The 16208-nt window shown below is 32.6% G+C and overlaps 4 protein-coding genes across 6 annotated transcripts; 3 read left to right on the plus strand and 1 right to left on the minus strand.

Moving 5' to 3' along the window:
* The first annotated feature begins 6 nt into the window (after window positions 1–6).
* LOC146720296 (uncharacterized) lies at window positions 7–4916 on the plus strand. The gene is made up of 2 exons (XM_085488799.1): window positions 7–2556; window positions 3489–4916. Exon 1 carries the CDS (start codon window positions 394–396, stop codon window positions 2512–2514), a length of 2121 nt encoding a protein of 706 aa, XP_085344925.1. The 5' UTR covers window positions 7–393; the 3' UTR covers window positions 2515–2556; window positions 3489–4916.
* A 794-nt stretch (window positions 4917–5710) lies between these two features.
* Window positions 5711–10219, plus strand: Rab14 (RAS oncogene family member Rab14). Of its 2 annotated transcripts, none has more exons than XM_029320316.2 (7): window positions 5711–5988; window positions 7035–7147; window positions 7581–7707; window positions 7927–8044; window positions 8187–8305; window positions 8397–8465; window positions 8623–10219. In XM_029320316.2, exons 2-7 carry the CDS (start codon window positions 7042–7044, stop codon window positions 8738–8740), a joined length of 657 nt encoding a protein of 218 aa, XP_029176149.2. In that variant the 5' UTR covers window positions 5711–5988; window positions 7035–7041; the 3' UTR covers window positions 8741–10219. The 2 variants fall into 2 exon arrangements, with proteins under 2 accessions (XP_029176149.2, XP_085344936.1); XM_085488810.1 differs by lacking the exon at window positions 5711–5988 and adding an exon at window positions 6215–6295.
* A 1154-nt stretch (window positions 10220–11373) lies between these two features.
* On the plus strand, window positions 11374–13632 carry LOC114944427 (uncharacterized). 2 transcript variants are annotated; one of them, XM_029320307.2, is made up of 3 exons: window positions 11374–11609; window positions 12652–12988; window positions 13159–13632. In XM_029320307.2, exons 1-3 carry the CDS (start codon window positions 11548–11550, stop codon window positions 13369–13371), a joined length of 612 nt encoding a protein of 203 aa, XP_029176140.1. In that variant the 5' UTR covers window positions 11374–11547; the 3' UTR covers window positions 13372–13632. The 2 variants fall into 2 exon arrangements, with proteins under 2 accessions (XP_029176140.1, XP_029176141.1); XM_029320308.2 differs by having other exon boundaries at window positions 11551–11615.
* A 345-nt stretch (window positions 13633–13977) lies between these two features.
* LOC114944431 (uncharacterized) lies at window positions 13978–16195 on the minus strand. Its single transcript, XM_085488824.1, has 5 exons — window positions 16020–16195; window positions 15360–15544; window positions 14902–14977; window positions 14660–14817; window positions 13978–14387 (listed from the first exon to the last, which is right to left on the minus strand). The coding sequence occupies exons 1-5, from the start codon at window positions 16118–16120 to the stop codon at window positions 14002–14004; spliced, it is 906 nt and encodes a 301-aa protein (XP_085344950.1). The 5' UTR covers window positions 16121–16195; the 3' UTR covers window positions 13978–14001.
* Window positions 16196–16208: the final 13 nt, after the last annotated feature.

A 16208-nucleotide genomic window follows, 5' to 3' on the forward strand; every position in this document is an offset into this window, starting at 1 on the left:
TCTCGGTTCGTGTTGTCTGGTTAGCTCCCAGACATCACGGAGGCGCACAGCTGGTGCAACCGAGCACGTCCCCGGGTTGCGGATAGGGGAACGGCCTTCATCCATCCGAAGGTTAACCGTGAATAACTCCTTTGGGGGGAATAAACGGTCGTGGACAATCAGCGGTGGGATACCCGAGAGCGGAGTGGACATCTTCCCTAGGAAGGAGGTGGCCTATAAAAAGCTCCAATGCTCATTCGAGGGTTCTCACGACGAAGCGGCCGAGTGTCGCTTCTAAATAAGCACTCCAAATCCTCGGGCAGAGTCGGGCTCGTCAGCCTGAGTAAGGCAAAACTGACCGGGAGAAGGACACTCCAGTGAAGACCAAGAAAAAACCAAACTAATCCTTTCTCTATGATGGCAGACAGGAAAACGAAGAAGGACGTACCGGTCCAGGGTGACGGACCATCCAGGACTCGGCGGAGGAGAGATGTTGTCCCAGTTCCTCCTCCGTCGTCATCAACCGATGGGCCAGCCGCGGAGTTGGGCGCGAGCTCCGCGGCGGAACCGGCTATCGCACCAACGAGGACGGACGCGGTCCACGTGGAAGCTACTTCGAAACCTTCTTCGGACGTACGACGGGACCTACGAGTAGGCATCGAGAAGATGGACATGGCGCCGGTGCAGCTCATCAGCAGAAATGTGGACTTGCCGAATCCAGTCGAGACAGATCTTATGTGCAGATGGAGGTTAGATCTCCCTCTAGACAGTGAGGTGGTTGACCAGATTGAGAACTACGCTTCGGACAGGCTCTGGAGGAGGACGCGCGCCTCTCTCGTGCGCGCTATCGAGACGACGGCGTTCTTCGACGGGACGGACGTCGAGAGGTCTGATTTCATAGCCGTGTTGACGCAGTTGCTCTACGCGGATGCGTCTGTGCGCGAGTTGGCTAAGCGCTATTCGGTTTTAGATGAGGAGTGCAATTCGACGAGGAAGGTGGAATCACTGAGGTCGGTTAACAAGCGCCTCTGTGTCTCCCTTAAGAACGCTGAAGAAGAACTCCAGCGACTCAGGGCCGAGTTGAAGGCGGTCACGACGGAGCAGAGTTCCCCGACGAAAAGGACCCGGGGAACCCAGACCGAGAAGGCGACCGACGCGGGATTGGCTACCCCGTTTCAGTCTGTAGCCCCTCCCCAAGGAGATGGGGCTGCCGAAGATGGACCTCGAGAAGAGGATGCAGTTCGAGTAGACGAGGAAGGCCTTCTGGCTCGATTGTCTGCTCTAGTAGACGATAAATTGGCTGTTTTTCAGGCTAATGCAGCTAAGCAGAGGACCTCCGGATCAGCGACCACCAGTGGGACGAAGAAGAGGGATCCGAAGGAGCGGAAGAATGGTGGGGCTTCGGTGCCAACCAGCCGGACGGATAAGCCTCTTTTCTCCATTCCACCGGTGAAGGAGAGTGGGACCTGGGCGGACGTAGTGGAAAAGGGGAAGGCTCAGCGGAAGACGGGCATACAGGTGGCCCGGCAAGAAGCTCCGACGCAGCCTCCTAGAGTACGAGGACCAAGGGAAGCTGGCCAGAGGGCCGGCAAGAAGGACGAGGCCCGCCGCTTGCGAACTCCCGCGAGAGCGGCGATCGTGGTGGCCCTGTCGGGTTCGAGGAACGACATAACTGCGCTCAGGGCGCTGATGGCCGAGGTGAGATCGGTAGTCGACCTCGAGTCCCTTGGTATCCCTCCCACGCTACGAATGCGTCTCTCGATGACGGGGGACCTGCTAATTGAGGTCCCTGGCCCGGATCCCGCTCGGAAGGCCGACTTGTTGGCGGATCGGATCCGCGAGGTCGTCGGGACGAGAGCGACGCTCACCCGGCCGAGCAAGCGCGCCGACATCCGGCTGCGCGGGTCGGACGCGTTCATGCTCCCGGCAGAGGTGCTCAAGGCCATCTCGGAGGCCGGGGGCTGCCCGAAGGAAGAGGTCCGGTTGGGCGAGGTCCGGTCGACTCCCACCGGTCTCTCGACCCTCGTGGCGAGTTGTCCCATCGGGGTAGCCGCTACTCTAACAGCGGCAAAGAAGGTGAAACTTGGCTGGGCGTGGGCGACGGTGGAGCCTTTGCGGGCCCGGCCGCTGAGGTGTTTCCGGTGCTTGGAGCTGGGCCACACCCAGGCTCAGTGCACCTCGGGGATCGATCGCAGAGGTCGATGCTACATCTGTGGCGACTCGTCGCACCTCGCCAGTCGGTGTACGTCGGTTCCGAAGTGCCCGCTTTGCTCGGAAACGGGGCGCCAGGACGATCACCGACTTGGTGGAAAGGGGTGCGTGCCTCCTGCCAGGATTAGAGCGCGGAACAGCGCTGGGGGCGACCAGGGTTCTTCGAAGAGGACATCGGCCCCCAGGATTCAGGACACTGTTTCGGCGCAAGTCGGGGACATCGGTGGAGGACGGGAGCGGGCGGAGATGTCCACAGGGGCTTTCATGAATCTCCCCGCACAAGAAAACCGTGGACCACAGTCTCTTTCGACTGGAGGAGGCTAGGAGTCGAAACTGTAGGAAGTTCCTCTTTGAGAATCGCAGACGGTATGTAGTGTTTGCTGTTAGCTAAATAAAATTATACAGGGTGTATCATAGCGACCGTATCAGCAGTTTTTTGAGGAAACTAACTTTTAGAAAAAAATGTTTCATACAAAAGTTGTAGGGCTAAAAAAATCTATTTAATGATTATGTCAGTTTGACCTTGAATAGTACCGTCAAGGTCACAAAAATACTTTTTTTAAATTCGAAAAGTAGTTAAAAGAGAAATTTTATTATAGTGTTTTGGAAAACTCGAGGTAAGCTACAAGAATATGCGATAAAAAATGGGGGTTTCCATTTAAAAAATTCAAAGTATTTTTTATGTGATCTTGACAATGCTATTCAAGGTTAAACTGATATGATTATTCAATAGGTTTTTTAAGCCCTACAACTTTTGGATGAAACATTTTATTAAAATGCTTAGTTTCCTCAAAAAACTGCTGATACGGTCGCTCTAATACACCCTGTATAGATGATCATCTAGAAACTTTGGCGACATCTTATTTTTATATAGATAATAAAAATATATATTATCTATATCTATATATATACATATTTTAGGTGAAAAAAGTGTTATCCTTACTAAATTATCTAGAATAATTTTCAAATAATTTTGGTTTAGAATCATAGCACATAAAAATACTTAAATAGTAGAACTTAAAGCAGTAAGCGATACAAATTTATAAATAATAATATGAATGCATATATTTTTATATCTCTTTTATAATTTACATTTTTTTAATAACTGCACTATAAGCAGTCTTAAAAATAATACTATCTGAAAATTATTTAGATGAATCGCCATATATTTTTTATCTAGATACATTTAAAACAAAATCATTTTTATCTGATCTAAAATGAATTTACATGTTTTTATCTCGTGTTTATCCAATTTTAAAATTATCTTAGCACAACACTGACTGTATGTGTCATTACAGAGATTTTCGGAAATAGAGGACACGGAGCGTATATCGCATCTTGGGATCTTGGCGTTTGGAGATCTCCTGGAAGTATAGCGAAAGCTGTTCCCGGGGGAGTTTTCCATAAAATGAGGATTACCGTGAAAAAAAATTAAACGAAAAATCTAAAAAAAAAAATAAAGGGCAGGAGAGGAGATAAGGAAGGAGAGGAGATAGGGAAGGAGAGGAGATAGGGATTACCGCATCTTGGTTTTGCTCCTTGTGAGCGCCGAGGATTCCGCATAAAAAAAATGAAACGAAAAATCCAAAAAAAAAAATAAATAAAAGGCAGGAGGAGAGATAGGTAAAGGAGAGAAAATAGAGAAAGGAGAAGAAATAGGGAAAGGAGAGGAAATAGGGAAAAGAGGAGATAGGGGATTCCGCATCTTGGTTTTGCTCTTTGTGAGCGCCGAGGATTACCACATAAAAAAAACAATGAAACGAAAATCAAAAAAAAAAAATAAAGGGAGAGAAAATAGGGAAAGGAGAGGAAATAGGAAAAGAAGAGGAAATAGGGAAAAGAGGAGATCGGGAGTAGGAAATAGGGAAAAGAGGAGATAGGGGATACCGCATCTTGGTTTTGCTCTTTGTGAGCGCCGAGGATTACCGTATAAAAAAATGAAACGAAAAATAAAAAAAAAAAAATAAAGAAGGGAGAGAAAATAGGGAAAGGAGAGGAAATAGGAAAAGAAGAGGAAATAGGGAAAAGAGGAGGTAGGGAAAAGGAAATAGGGAAAGGAGGAGGTAGGGAATAGGAAATAGGAAAAGGAGGAGGTAGGGAATAGGAAATAGGGAAAGGAGAGGTGATAGGGGGTTACCGCATCTTGGTTTTGCTCCTTGTGAGCGCCAAGGATTACCGCATAAAAAAACAATGAAACAAAAAATCAAAAAAAAAAAAAAAAATTGAAATAATTTTGTTTTTCGTCATTTTTCTATTATGAACATTTATGTATACGAGGATTATTATTTATATTTTGGGAACTGGCAACACTAATGTTGTGTCAATTGGTGCAAAGAAATGCTTAAGAAATACAATTAGGAATTTATCTGAATGTTCATAATAGGAAAATAATGGAAAATAAAATTATTCCGTCAAGAAACAAATAATTTCAAATAACAATAGTTGCCTGATCGACAATAGTGATTGACATTTGTTTATTGCAGATATGTATGTGTAATCATCTGGAAAATGTTCAATCTTATTCCTTAAAAAAAATTATGATCAGTACAAAGAAACACTATTTTATGAAACAAAGAACTTGCAAATATTTTTTTAATATACTATTGATTAATATTGATTTTTCACAAGGATCAGCTATTTCTGTGTTGAATTTGTTCGTCATTATTATTATAATAGCGGATATTTTTTCGAACACTGTATAATTACATAAAATCTATAGAATTAAATATATTGGCTAATTTCATTTAATATGTTCATAAAAAAAAGCGGAAAATTTTACTAAATGTATCTTTTGTCCATTTTTCAAATACTGTCAATAGTTAACAATAAAATTATAAATAAAATAAAATTTATTGACTGATTTTATTTATAAAATAGAAAATATATTACATCCCTATTTCACTCCAAAATTACAGTAAATTTCGATAGTTACGTAATATTTTATTGTGCGCAGGACCTTAACGCCTTTAATTAGGCCGAGTTTACAATAGATAATTTAAATCCTGTCTTATGCAGGATTCACACTGCGTCCGATATCCAAGTATGAATATTTTTACATTCTTTTTTATAACTGTGTTATATTAGCAATTAAAAGTAATGTTATATAAGCGTTCTTAAAAATATCTGAAAATTATCTAGATGAATTGTTATATAATTTTATCTTTTACTACATATTAAAAGCAAAATAATCTTTATCTAATCCAAAATAAATTTCCATATTTTTATATTATCTTTATCTAACTAAGAAGATAAGATAATTTTAAATAATTTAGATAATTTTTAAATTTTTTTTATTGTTTTTGTTTTTATTTTACATAATTTTAAGATTATCTAAGCACAACTCTGGCTTTAGGGCTTAAATCGCTCATTGTGAACGAGGCCTTAACCAATCACAGTCGAGCATTCTCCCCGTACTTGCCCGTGATTGGTGAATTTCCTCTTGCGGACTCGGCTTTAGAGCGAAGGCAGCGCAACCGAGCGGACCGAGTGTCAAGTTTGACAGGTGACAGCTGACAGGTGGTTTTGACGTTTGCTCGTCGTCGCCGCCATCGTCGTCCGCGACAGCGCGGCCTGCCATATTGTGCGCGATTTCGGAGCGAGAGGGGGCGAGAAACGTCGTTCGCGTGTACCTTCGTGTTACTCGATGACAGAGTGAATCGAGGGAATTCGTGCGACGTTCGACTGTTCGCGAAGTGTTTACCACGCATTCACGCGAGCGTACGATTTCACTCTCCTCGCAAGTAAAGATCTGCAGCGACCAGCGAAAAAAAAGGAAGAGGTCGCCGATACACTAAACGCGTGAGTAAAAAAAAAAAAAAAAAATGACACCCCCATTGTTGACATCTGACGGCGCGTTATCCGTCAATCTCCGATGGTGAAAACGAGCGACGTCCCCGATGAGAGCCACCTTCCTCTTCCTACTCTTCTCCCTCCTCCATCCTCCTTCGATTCTTCGATCACGCTCCGTTGATTGTGAAAACTCCGCTAATTAGTCGTAACATAATTATGGGAGTGGACAGCGCGGCAGGAGAGGGTTATTGTTAACGTTGCCTTGGAGGGTCTGCTCTCCTTCGTAGAAAGCTCCGATATGACACACATGTTCCTCGTACGTCGTATTAATCATCTAGTCTTTGAATTTTCATTGACTATTGAGATTATTAATTATTCGACGAGGAAAATTCCCCCGAGGAAAGCTCGTTCATGAATTATTCATAGGTTTAACCTGTTTTTTTAAGTGTGCCACAAAAGCCACGAAGCTATAATCAATCATTTATTTCTATCTTAAAATTTATACATACACACACACACACACACACATATATATATATATATATATATATGTCGTTACTGTATGATATGTTATTAATATGAAATTAATATTCTCCATAATTATCAATTATCAGAATTGCATAATTTGTATAATTTATATAAAAGGATATAAAGGAGAATATTACACTCTTCCTTCAAGATTGATATTGCTTTTTAAGAATTTTTACATAATTGCGATGGTAATAAGTCAATTACTGAACATTGCATGAAGAGATTCTCACCTTTGTTTATAGTAGCCTATATTCTCATGACTCATATATCTGTTATCTTCTATTGAATGAAACAAACAATGTACTGTATTCTGTGAAGTATAATCGCACTTTAAAGAATGTACACTTTAAACAACATAATTTGTCTCAGGTATTCGTGATAATAAGTTTGACAGAAATAAAGCAATTTCTCTAACAAATTATAAAAATATTTTCAAAATAGCTTTCAACAAATTTAATTTTTATGTCAGATGATTAATAATAGATAAGAATAAATGTAATTTTATTATAATTATTACATTGCAGGTGCAAAATGTCAACCGGTCCATACAATTATTCCTACATCTTCAAATACATTATTATAGGGGATATGGGAGTAGGCAAATCATGCCTACTTCATCAGTTTACAGAAAAAAAATGTAAGTAACAAAATAAATGTATGTAATTATACATACTTGTATAAATTTATGAATAAGAATTGTACTAAATTAATTTTATTTTTTTTTTTTATGACTCCTTAAAGAAAATGCTGCATATAGTTATGTATATAATTATATGGTTATAGTACATCATATTATGTATAACATTTGTAATTGTGATAATACTCTAATTGTTATCAATGTATTTACGCTTGCAAAAATTCTTTTTATTGTAAAGATAAGTTGTAGAAAGAGAGACAAAAAATTACGTGTTAGAGATAAAATTTTTTTTATTGCTTATATTTTTTAAAATTTGTTTGAAAATATAAGCTATATAAATTATTTTTAATAAATTACATTTTGTAAAAACTCTACATTTTTATAGAAAAATTAAAGAGTATATTCTCACATGTAAATGTTTGTATAAATTTAGTTATGGCGGATTGTCCACATACTATTGGTGTTGAATTTGGGACTAGGATTATCGAAGTAGCAGGACAGAAGATAAAATTGCAAATATGGGACACTGCTGGACAAGAACGATTTAGAGCAGTTACTAGGTAATTGTGTAACATTTAATAATAAGGGCATTTTAATAAAAAAAATTATATAATAATATATATAATAATATATATAATTTAATATATATAATAATATATATATTATTTATATAAAAAATATATATAAATAATATTTAATAACATGAGGGAATAAGTCAAATAATATTTTTCAAAAATTAAAAATAAGTTTATGATGCACAAAGGATTATTTCTTCTTAGATCGTATTATCGAGGTGCAGCTGGAGCTTTAATGGTATACGATATTACACGTCGTTCAACTTACAATCATCTCAGTAGCTGGCTGACAGACACAAGAAATTTGACAAATCCAAGCACTGTACGCATATTGCTAATAATAATTCAATAAATTTTTTGTTTAATTTTTCTAACTTTGCATAATGCAGAAGAAAAGAGAAAATAGTTTATATTATTTTTATAAACAATCGAGTGACATAAAAATAAATTAATTCCTGTTATAGGTCATATTCTTAATTGGTAACAAGAGTGACCTCGAAGGACAACGTGATGTTACCTATGAAGAAGCGAAACAGTTTGCTGACGAACATGGCTTAATGTTTGTCGAGGCTAGCGCAAAAACGTAAGTATGCTTTTAATATTTTGAAGAAAATATCAATTTTTAACATGATTTTATATGTGAATTTAATTATGCGGTTTAATTTCTTAAATAGAGGGCATAATGTAGAGGAAGCTTTCTTGGAAACTGCAAAGAAAATATTCCAAAGTATACAAGACGGACGGTAAGTTTACATAAATAATTTAACTTCGTATATTAAATAAAATAAAAAATAGTACAGCTACATAATACAATATAATTGATTTAATTATAAATTAAGGCTCCTGGATCCTTAATTTAACATTTAAAAATGATACATATCTTGTATTTCTGTTTTCTAGATTGGACCTAAACGCAGCAGAGTCTGGTGTGCAACATAATCCCAGTCAACCAGGTCGTACCAGTCTCCAAGGAGTATCTAATGAACAGCAAGGTGGAAAGGACTCCTGCTCCTGTTAGGTCTTATTATTTGTTTGTATATAGATATATTAATTGATCGGTACTATTAATGCATATATGATTTGTACTAAGTGTAGCTGGCAGATTATCTCTTAGCCTGTATCCTCCCTTTGATAAGCAAAGTCTACTTAAAAAGAAAAAATCCAGAAAAAGGAACATATTCAAAATCTTTTTTTTTTTTTTGCGTCGATACAGTAATAAATACCGACACACAATATAGAGACGTAAGTTAGGTAAAAATGATTCCAATAATGCTATTAGTTCTTGACGCAGCAAGAGTCAGCGATCTACCCATGAAATGGCTTTTGTATGATTATTGCAACTTCTATACTATTTCTATGTAGATTTTTTATATATATTTCGTGCATTTTGTTGTGAAATAATTAAGATTGAGAAAAATAATTCATTTCTCCAGTATGTACGCGTAGTAAAAGCAACCGATCAATATATTTTCCGTACGTTTGACTGAAAATTTCTGCTGAACGACGTAATGGCGAACACACGAGTGATGAAATTTACATTAACTAATTTATATTATGTATGGGAGGATTACATATTTGTTGTAACATGCAAGTTCTTGCTTTAAGAAATTTAATCAATGAAAATTAACTGAAATTATAAACAGTCATATATTTTAATCACTTTTTAAACCTTCTTTACTTGCTAAGGTTTGCACATTTATGTATATGGGCTTTTTGTGAATTCGGCCATCTTCAAAACTAATTATAGATATAGAGAAAAACTAGAGGGATCAAAAAAACGTTTTGTTAACATTCGAAAGATATCTATTCTTTAGGCTTCTGGCTTAAAAATTATGTCTGAGAATTTTCAGCGTGTGCTTTCTCACAATTTAACATAGTCGTGGTGAGGATCCAGGAGCCTTATATATATATAAAAATTGAACATTGATTTAGTGACAAATCAAAGATGGAATATTATATACATTTTTTATATCAATTATAAGTTTAAAAGTCATTTTTGGTTTATGCAAGTCTGAATTATGGTCAGCACAGTTAAAGGCACATTACATAAAACAATATTTGAATATATATGTTACATGCGCGTTTTAGCTTTTTTTTTCTTTACCTATTTTCTTTATTTGTTAGCGGATCTACAACTCAACATATAAGTTTCTTCTATACCTTTGAATCAGAGAGCAAAATCTTTCTCAAGTGCTGTCTCTTGTCTATCTGTTCTCCACAGACATTTTAAACCAAAATTGATGCACTCTTCCTCACATAAAGTTATATAAACTCTATCTTGTTATGATTCGATGATACAAAGATAATATTATTGATATAGAGGCGAATAAGAAATAAAAAAAGAGAATGGTAGAGAAAATTCGCAACGAACAAATTTATTATTTTCAGTGTTGTGTGACTTGTAAACTATTTGTATTGATAGTGCAAGAAAATGCGAAATGTGAAGAATCGCCTCAAATAAATTTGATCAAAGTTTTATCGATCTATTCAAATAATAGGTGCTATTGTTTTATTATACCCTTTATTGAGCGAATATTTAAAATATTTCAAGAGGCAATGTAAATTATAAATTTATATGTATACATAAATATACATATTTATAGGATTAAAATGCTCCTTTCTTTGAATATATTTAATAGCAAAATTTCAAAAAATTTATTTGCTTAAAAGAAATTTCATCTATTCACAAATCATTATTTTTCATACCTTGTATGTACAATACAAATATGAGACAATGCCAGGTAATAAATGCTTCTATATGGTACTTTAACAAAAAAAATGCAATTTTCTTTTTGTTAAAGGAAGGCATATATACTTAATTAATTCATTGAAATAAATATATAAAGATTTTTCTCTCTTCATCTAGTATTACTTTGTAAAATCCTTATTTGATTTTGTCGTGGAATTTGTTTGAATGTATATATAGTTATAAAATTAAGTATCAATATCTATAAAATCTTTTTAATAGAATTAATCAACAGGATTTAAATATTAGAATGTTTTACACTAAGTACAAAATAAAATTTCAGGTTATATAACAAATTTTTGTTTTTATATATTTACTGTGTTATAATATCTATTTTATTTTTATTTTTGTTCTCTATACAGTTATTTTTTCTCTAAGAAAAATATTGATTCTTAATTTGTTTCCATTTGTTCTTCCATTTTATAAATGCAAAATTTTGAAAAAAAAAAATATTTTAAAAAATGATATAAAATAGATTTTTGTGTGATTGTAATTTTGTTACATCTTCATATTTGTATATGCAATATAAAAGTAATATAGAAATTAATTGTTGCGAATTTATGTTTATGAAAACTACTTCTTTCCTCAGAGGAATTTTTGCCAATAATTTATTTTTATTTGTAATTCAAATAATAAATATATATATATATATATGTATTACACATATAAAATATTATAATTTTATTTATAACAATTATTAAAATGTATTATTACATTTTTTTTTTCTAAAATAAATCTATCAATTATAATGATGAAGATCACCTCAAAAGATTATATATGGATAAAATAAAATTGTTAACTATAAATGATAGATATACATAAATTGTTACTAAAAACTAAAAATTGTTATCACATTTCTTCATTACACAACGCTTTGACATATGACACGTGGTTCCGCGGCTGCGCTCGTCAAATGTCATTCATAACCAAATGTCAAACATTGCAGATTACATGTCAGAGAATGTCTAGCAGTGTTGACATTCCATTGTCTGCATCGTTGAAGGGCAGTCAAAGATTCAATTCAGCTTATTGATTTAACATTGTGTATTATCTCTTGAAAATAACATCTTCAAACACACATGAATTTACGAAATATCGTCGTTCTTATCCTGATATGTGCATCGTGTCACTTCACAAGAGGGTAAGGGTAAGATATATAATCATCATGGCATATTATGCGCAAATTATATGTATACGTATGCAAGAATTACGGATTTGAAAAATGAGTTTTCTATAATAAAAAAAATTACATAAACAAAAAGGGTTATAAATGATTGCAAATAAATGTAAATTTTAATCTATTTTATTATAATATACTTTTATCAGTATCAGAAAAAAATTAATTTCAATATATAATTTTAACAAATTAAATTTTAATACATTAAAAGTTGTTCCTTCAAATAATTAAATAAACTTAGTTACATACTCTTTTTTATTTAACTATTTTAATGTGCAACTAGATGTTTTCAAATTATTCATTATTTCCACAAATAAAAAAAAAACATTTTGCTCTCAATTGTATAAATTTATCTATACAAACATCAGTATGTAATTTTTGTCATAGTAGTTACATATATATTTCTATTTAAAACAATCTTAATATGTGTTTTTTTGACACTACTAATTCATTCCTTTCACTATTTTGCGCATAAAAGTATTCAATTAAAATATAATATAAAAATGAATATTTTTACAAGGTATTTTATAATTTATATAAAATTATAAAGTATAATTATAGCTCTTTATATAAAATTAATAACTGTATAATTTTTATCTCATAAACTGTTCATTTTTTTATCATCCTACCCTTATAACTTTTTATATCAAATATAATGAGGAATCGATGAGGATTTATATAAAAAAATTAGGGTGATTCTAATTAAAAAACTAGATTGACCTTTAAATGACTTTCAAAAATACTACCCAAGGGTAATTCTAGGTTCTCCTCAAAATTCTACAATTTTTGCCTGATATATTTTTTTTTTTTCTAAAATGATTGCTCCATGATTGCCAAATATTTATTAAAAGATTAAAATTAATCATCCTGTTTAATAAAGAAACTCAGATAGCAAGTATACGTCACTTTGACGTCAGTTTGCTACTTAGGAAATGGAGTTTCAATTATACTTAATTATTGTATATCTATGTGTTTGTGTCATATATGTACATGAATTTTTAATTAGGGACAAAATGATGCTGTTTGACTTCACAAGTGCGCAAAGCGTGGACGATTGGCGGGAAATGTCTGACACTGTGAGAAGTGTGGGAAAATCGAAAGCTGTGTTGACATTGCAAACAAGCCAGCTGTTCCAGAGAGCGATCTTCTTCACATTGCTGAATCCGCAACCAAATGGGGCTGGTTTTGCTGGTGTCAGAAAGTCAGTAAATCTCGACCTGTCCATATTCAAGAATATTGAAATCGTTTGCCGAGGGCAGGGGCAAAATAATCATTACAAAATCAATCTCAAGCACCGAGGACAGAGTTCCAATGAGGATCTCACCTATGAACAATTCTTTACGGTAAAGTTTTTCATAAAAATTTTATTTCTTATCCTTGGTTTACTATTGTCATTTATTAATGTTTTCTTTAATAAGCTTGAGATTTTTTACTAGAATAAAATATGAAAATATGAATTGCGTGTTAGAGAATTTTTTTCATTATAAACATTTTTTGAAGTTTTTCACTTTAGGTACCAATATCGGATGATGAATGTTTCACAATAACGTTGCCTCTGAAAGACTTCAAGCCTTATTATCGTGGACGCGAAATTCCGGATGGCGAGCCTCTGGATACAGCAAATATTACTCTGTTTGAATTTCAAATTTATGGTGGTGTTTATTCTTCAATTAAACAACGTGGAGTATCAGCATTAGAGATAGAAACTGTATCAGTTTCTTCCTAAAATATTTTAGTCATGTTGAAAAATATAAATTACATTTTATATATGCATCTATAGAATTTGTAGTTTTGAGAAAAACATTGTGCTATACATATATGACACAAACATATAGCTAATCTCTACATTTGACTTTTATATAATTGTTACATTTTTGTAATTATATATATATTAACAACAAAAAGTTCGATATTATAAATGCCTGGTGTTAAACTGTCATGTTACCAAAAAAAATAAATAAACATTTTATATAACATAATAATATAATTAGCACTTTTATTATGTATTATAAGACTCTTGAATGTACTTTTTTTAAAATTCTTTCAAAACCTTTAACATTTAATTTGTAATACTTTATAAAAGAGTATAAAGTATGAATATTATATATTTTATAAAAATAAAAATAATAAATTTTAATAAATTATACATATAAAATATGCTTTCTAAAAATTTCATATAATTTGTATAACACAAAATTATATAATTTCATTTCGTTGCTATATCATTTATCTTGAGATAATTTTCATTCTTAATTTTATTTTAAAATAAAATAACTTTTATATACATATATAACTATTATGTATAGATATTTTCCCCAAAATTACTAAAATATTATGTAATAAGTAATTTAATGTATTATTCAGTTCTAGCAGTCGTTAACAATTCATATATTATGTCATCTTTTTTTTTTAATTTCATTCTTAATAATTTTAATTGTTTGTTTTTTAACGTAAGCTTTTGTTGAAATTCCGTTTGGTTTTCTTGTATAATTACATTCAATGAGCTTGCCTGATTTTTCAAATCATTTTCGTGTTTCTCTTGAAAAGATTGTATGAAATCTTTTAACTTAGCATTCTCTTCTTCCAGTCTTTGAATTTTTAATTGTATTTTTTCCAGCATACTCGAATCTTTCCTAATATTTTCTTGGCTTGTCTCTTCTATTTCTTCTTTTCTTATGCTTGCTTCTTCTGCCGTTCTCTTTGTGTTTGTCTTCTCTTTCCTTGTATCTGTCTCTTCTGCTTCTGTAAAAATTAAATGCCAAATAAGAAGTCTTAATAAATATAAGAATCAAAAGATAGAATCAAGATGTTTACTCTGTGAATAACATGTATTATTTATGATATATTTTACAAAGATATTTTAATTATTTGATTTTTCTGCAATAAAATGTATCATTTTTAAGTCATTTTTTAATACTACTGTTGCACAGCATTTATTACAAATATGTTTATACGATTATGTGATCTTAGAATAGAAATGCGAACAATATTTTTTAATTCATACATATACTTACGTGTATCTGTTACAGATGTTAGTACATCTGTTTTCAAACGCTTTTTCGTGTTACTAAAATCGGCAAAATATATTTCATTTATTGCATTGCTTTGATTGGGTATTAAATTTGTTTCTACAGTTTTAAGCTGTTGTACTGCTATGGTTTCCTGTGGAAAACTTTTTTTTATATTAAAATTATGTAATTTATTTTAAAAATATTTATTCTTTTTTTCGTTTTCTTATTATATTTTGATAGCTTACCAGAAAAGAAGTTTATTATTCTGGTCTTTAATACTTGGACAATCAACTATTGCATATTGCATCGGCATCCTTGAAACTAAACAGAAAATAATTGTATAATAAAATAAAAATATGATAATGTAAAATAAATATAATAATGTAGTTAAATAACCAAATAATCAACATCATTAAATTTAAAGAAAAAAGGAAAAAGAGAAACAAGATTATAATTATATAGCACTAATAGTTCTCCTTTATTTATAGTTGACTCAAGTTCTTATAAATATATAAATAAAATAATGAATATAAATATTCATATAAATATATAATATACATATATATATATATATATATATATATATATATATATAAAAGAGTAAGAAGATAAAATTTTATAATTTTCTTAATTTTTTGCGCTTCATATAAAAAATAAAGACAATAGTGTTTCATAAATACATAAAATACAGAATAAATTTTACCTTCTGGTAAAGATTCCAAATTTGCTGATAAAATAGTTGGAGTCGCATGTGGTTGTAGCCTATTTTTTAAATCATTTAAAAACATCGATGATATAAAATGTTCACCACAAATTCTATAATTAGTGTGCAATTTTTCCAAAGGCGTCTTTATGCTTCTGTTGCAAAATTTCAACCATAATTCAGCTCTGAAAAGAGAAATATATACTAATTATTATACTATACGAATTAGTAAAAAAAATATACTAATTATTATGTTTAATAAAAATCAATAAACAATAAGGTTTTGCTAAAGAAATTTAATGCAAAAAGAAAAGATTTTTGTAATTTCTCCCTCTGATGTTGAAATTTTTAATTTTATCCAGGATTGGGTAAGTTAATGATTTTCTAAAATTAAGTTAAAATTATAAAATTAATTTAGTTAAGTTAAAAATTGCATGAACAAAAAATTAACTCGGTTAAAGATAAGATTAAATTAACTAAAGTTAAATCAAAAATTAATTTTTAAAAACATTATTTATATTAAATTAGAAATTGTTAATTCTTTTAAAATAAAATTAATTATATATTTTATATTAACTAAGCTAAGTTAAAAGTTATTAACTTTTAATCAATTAACTAGTTATTACCTCTAACCTTGATTTTATTATTAATAACTGTTACCTTTGAAGATCTTTTGGAAATCTAAAGAAACTAACTCTTTTCGTGCTGCTTGTGGTATTTTTGCAATCTTTTACAGCACAAGTATATCCATTACCACCCATTTTAAATCTTTCGTATGCGAAATATGAAGTTTAATCTAACCTAACCGGCGATAGTTGATTGTTGACATTTCTGAGAATCACGTGATAC

This window comes from Nylanderia fulva, unplaced genomic scaffold (assembly GCF_048542155.1).
Source record: "Nylanderia fulva isolate GAGA-0341 unplaced genomic scaffold, ASM4854215v1 Scaffold72, whole genome shotgun sequence".
NCBI lineage: Eukaryota > Metazoa > Arthropoda > Insecta > Hymenoptera > Formicidae > Nylanderia > Nylanderia fulva.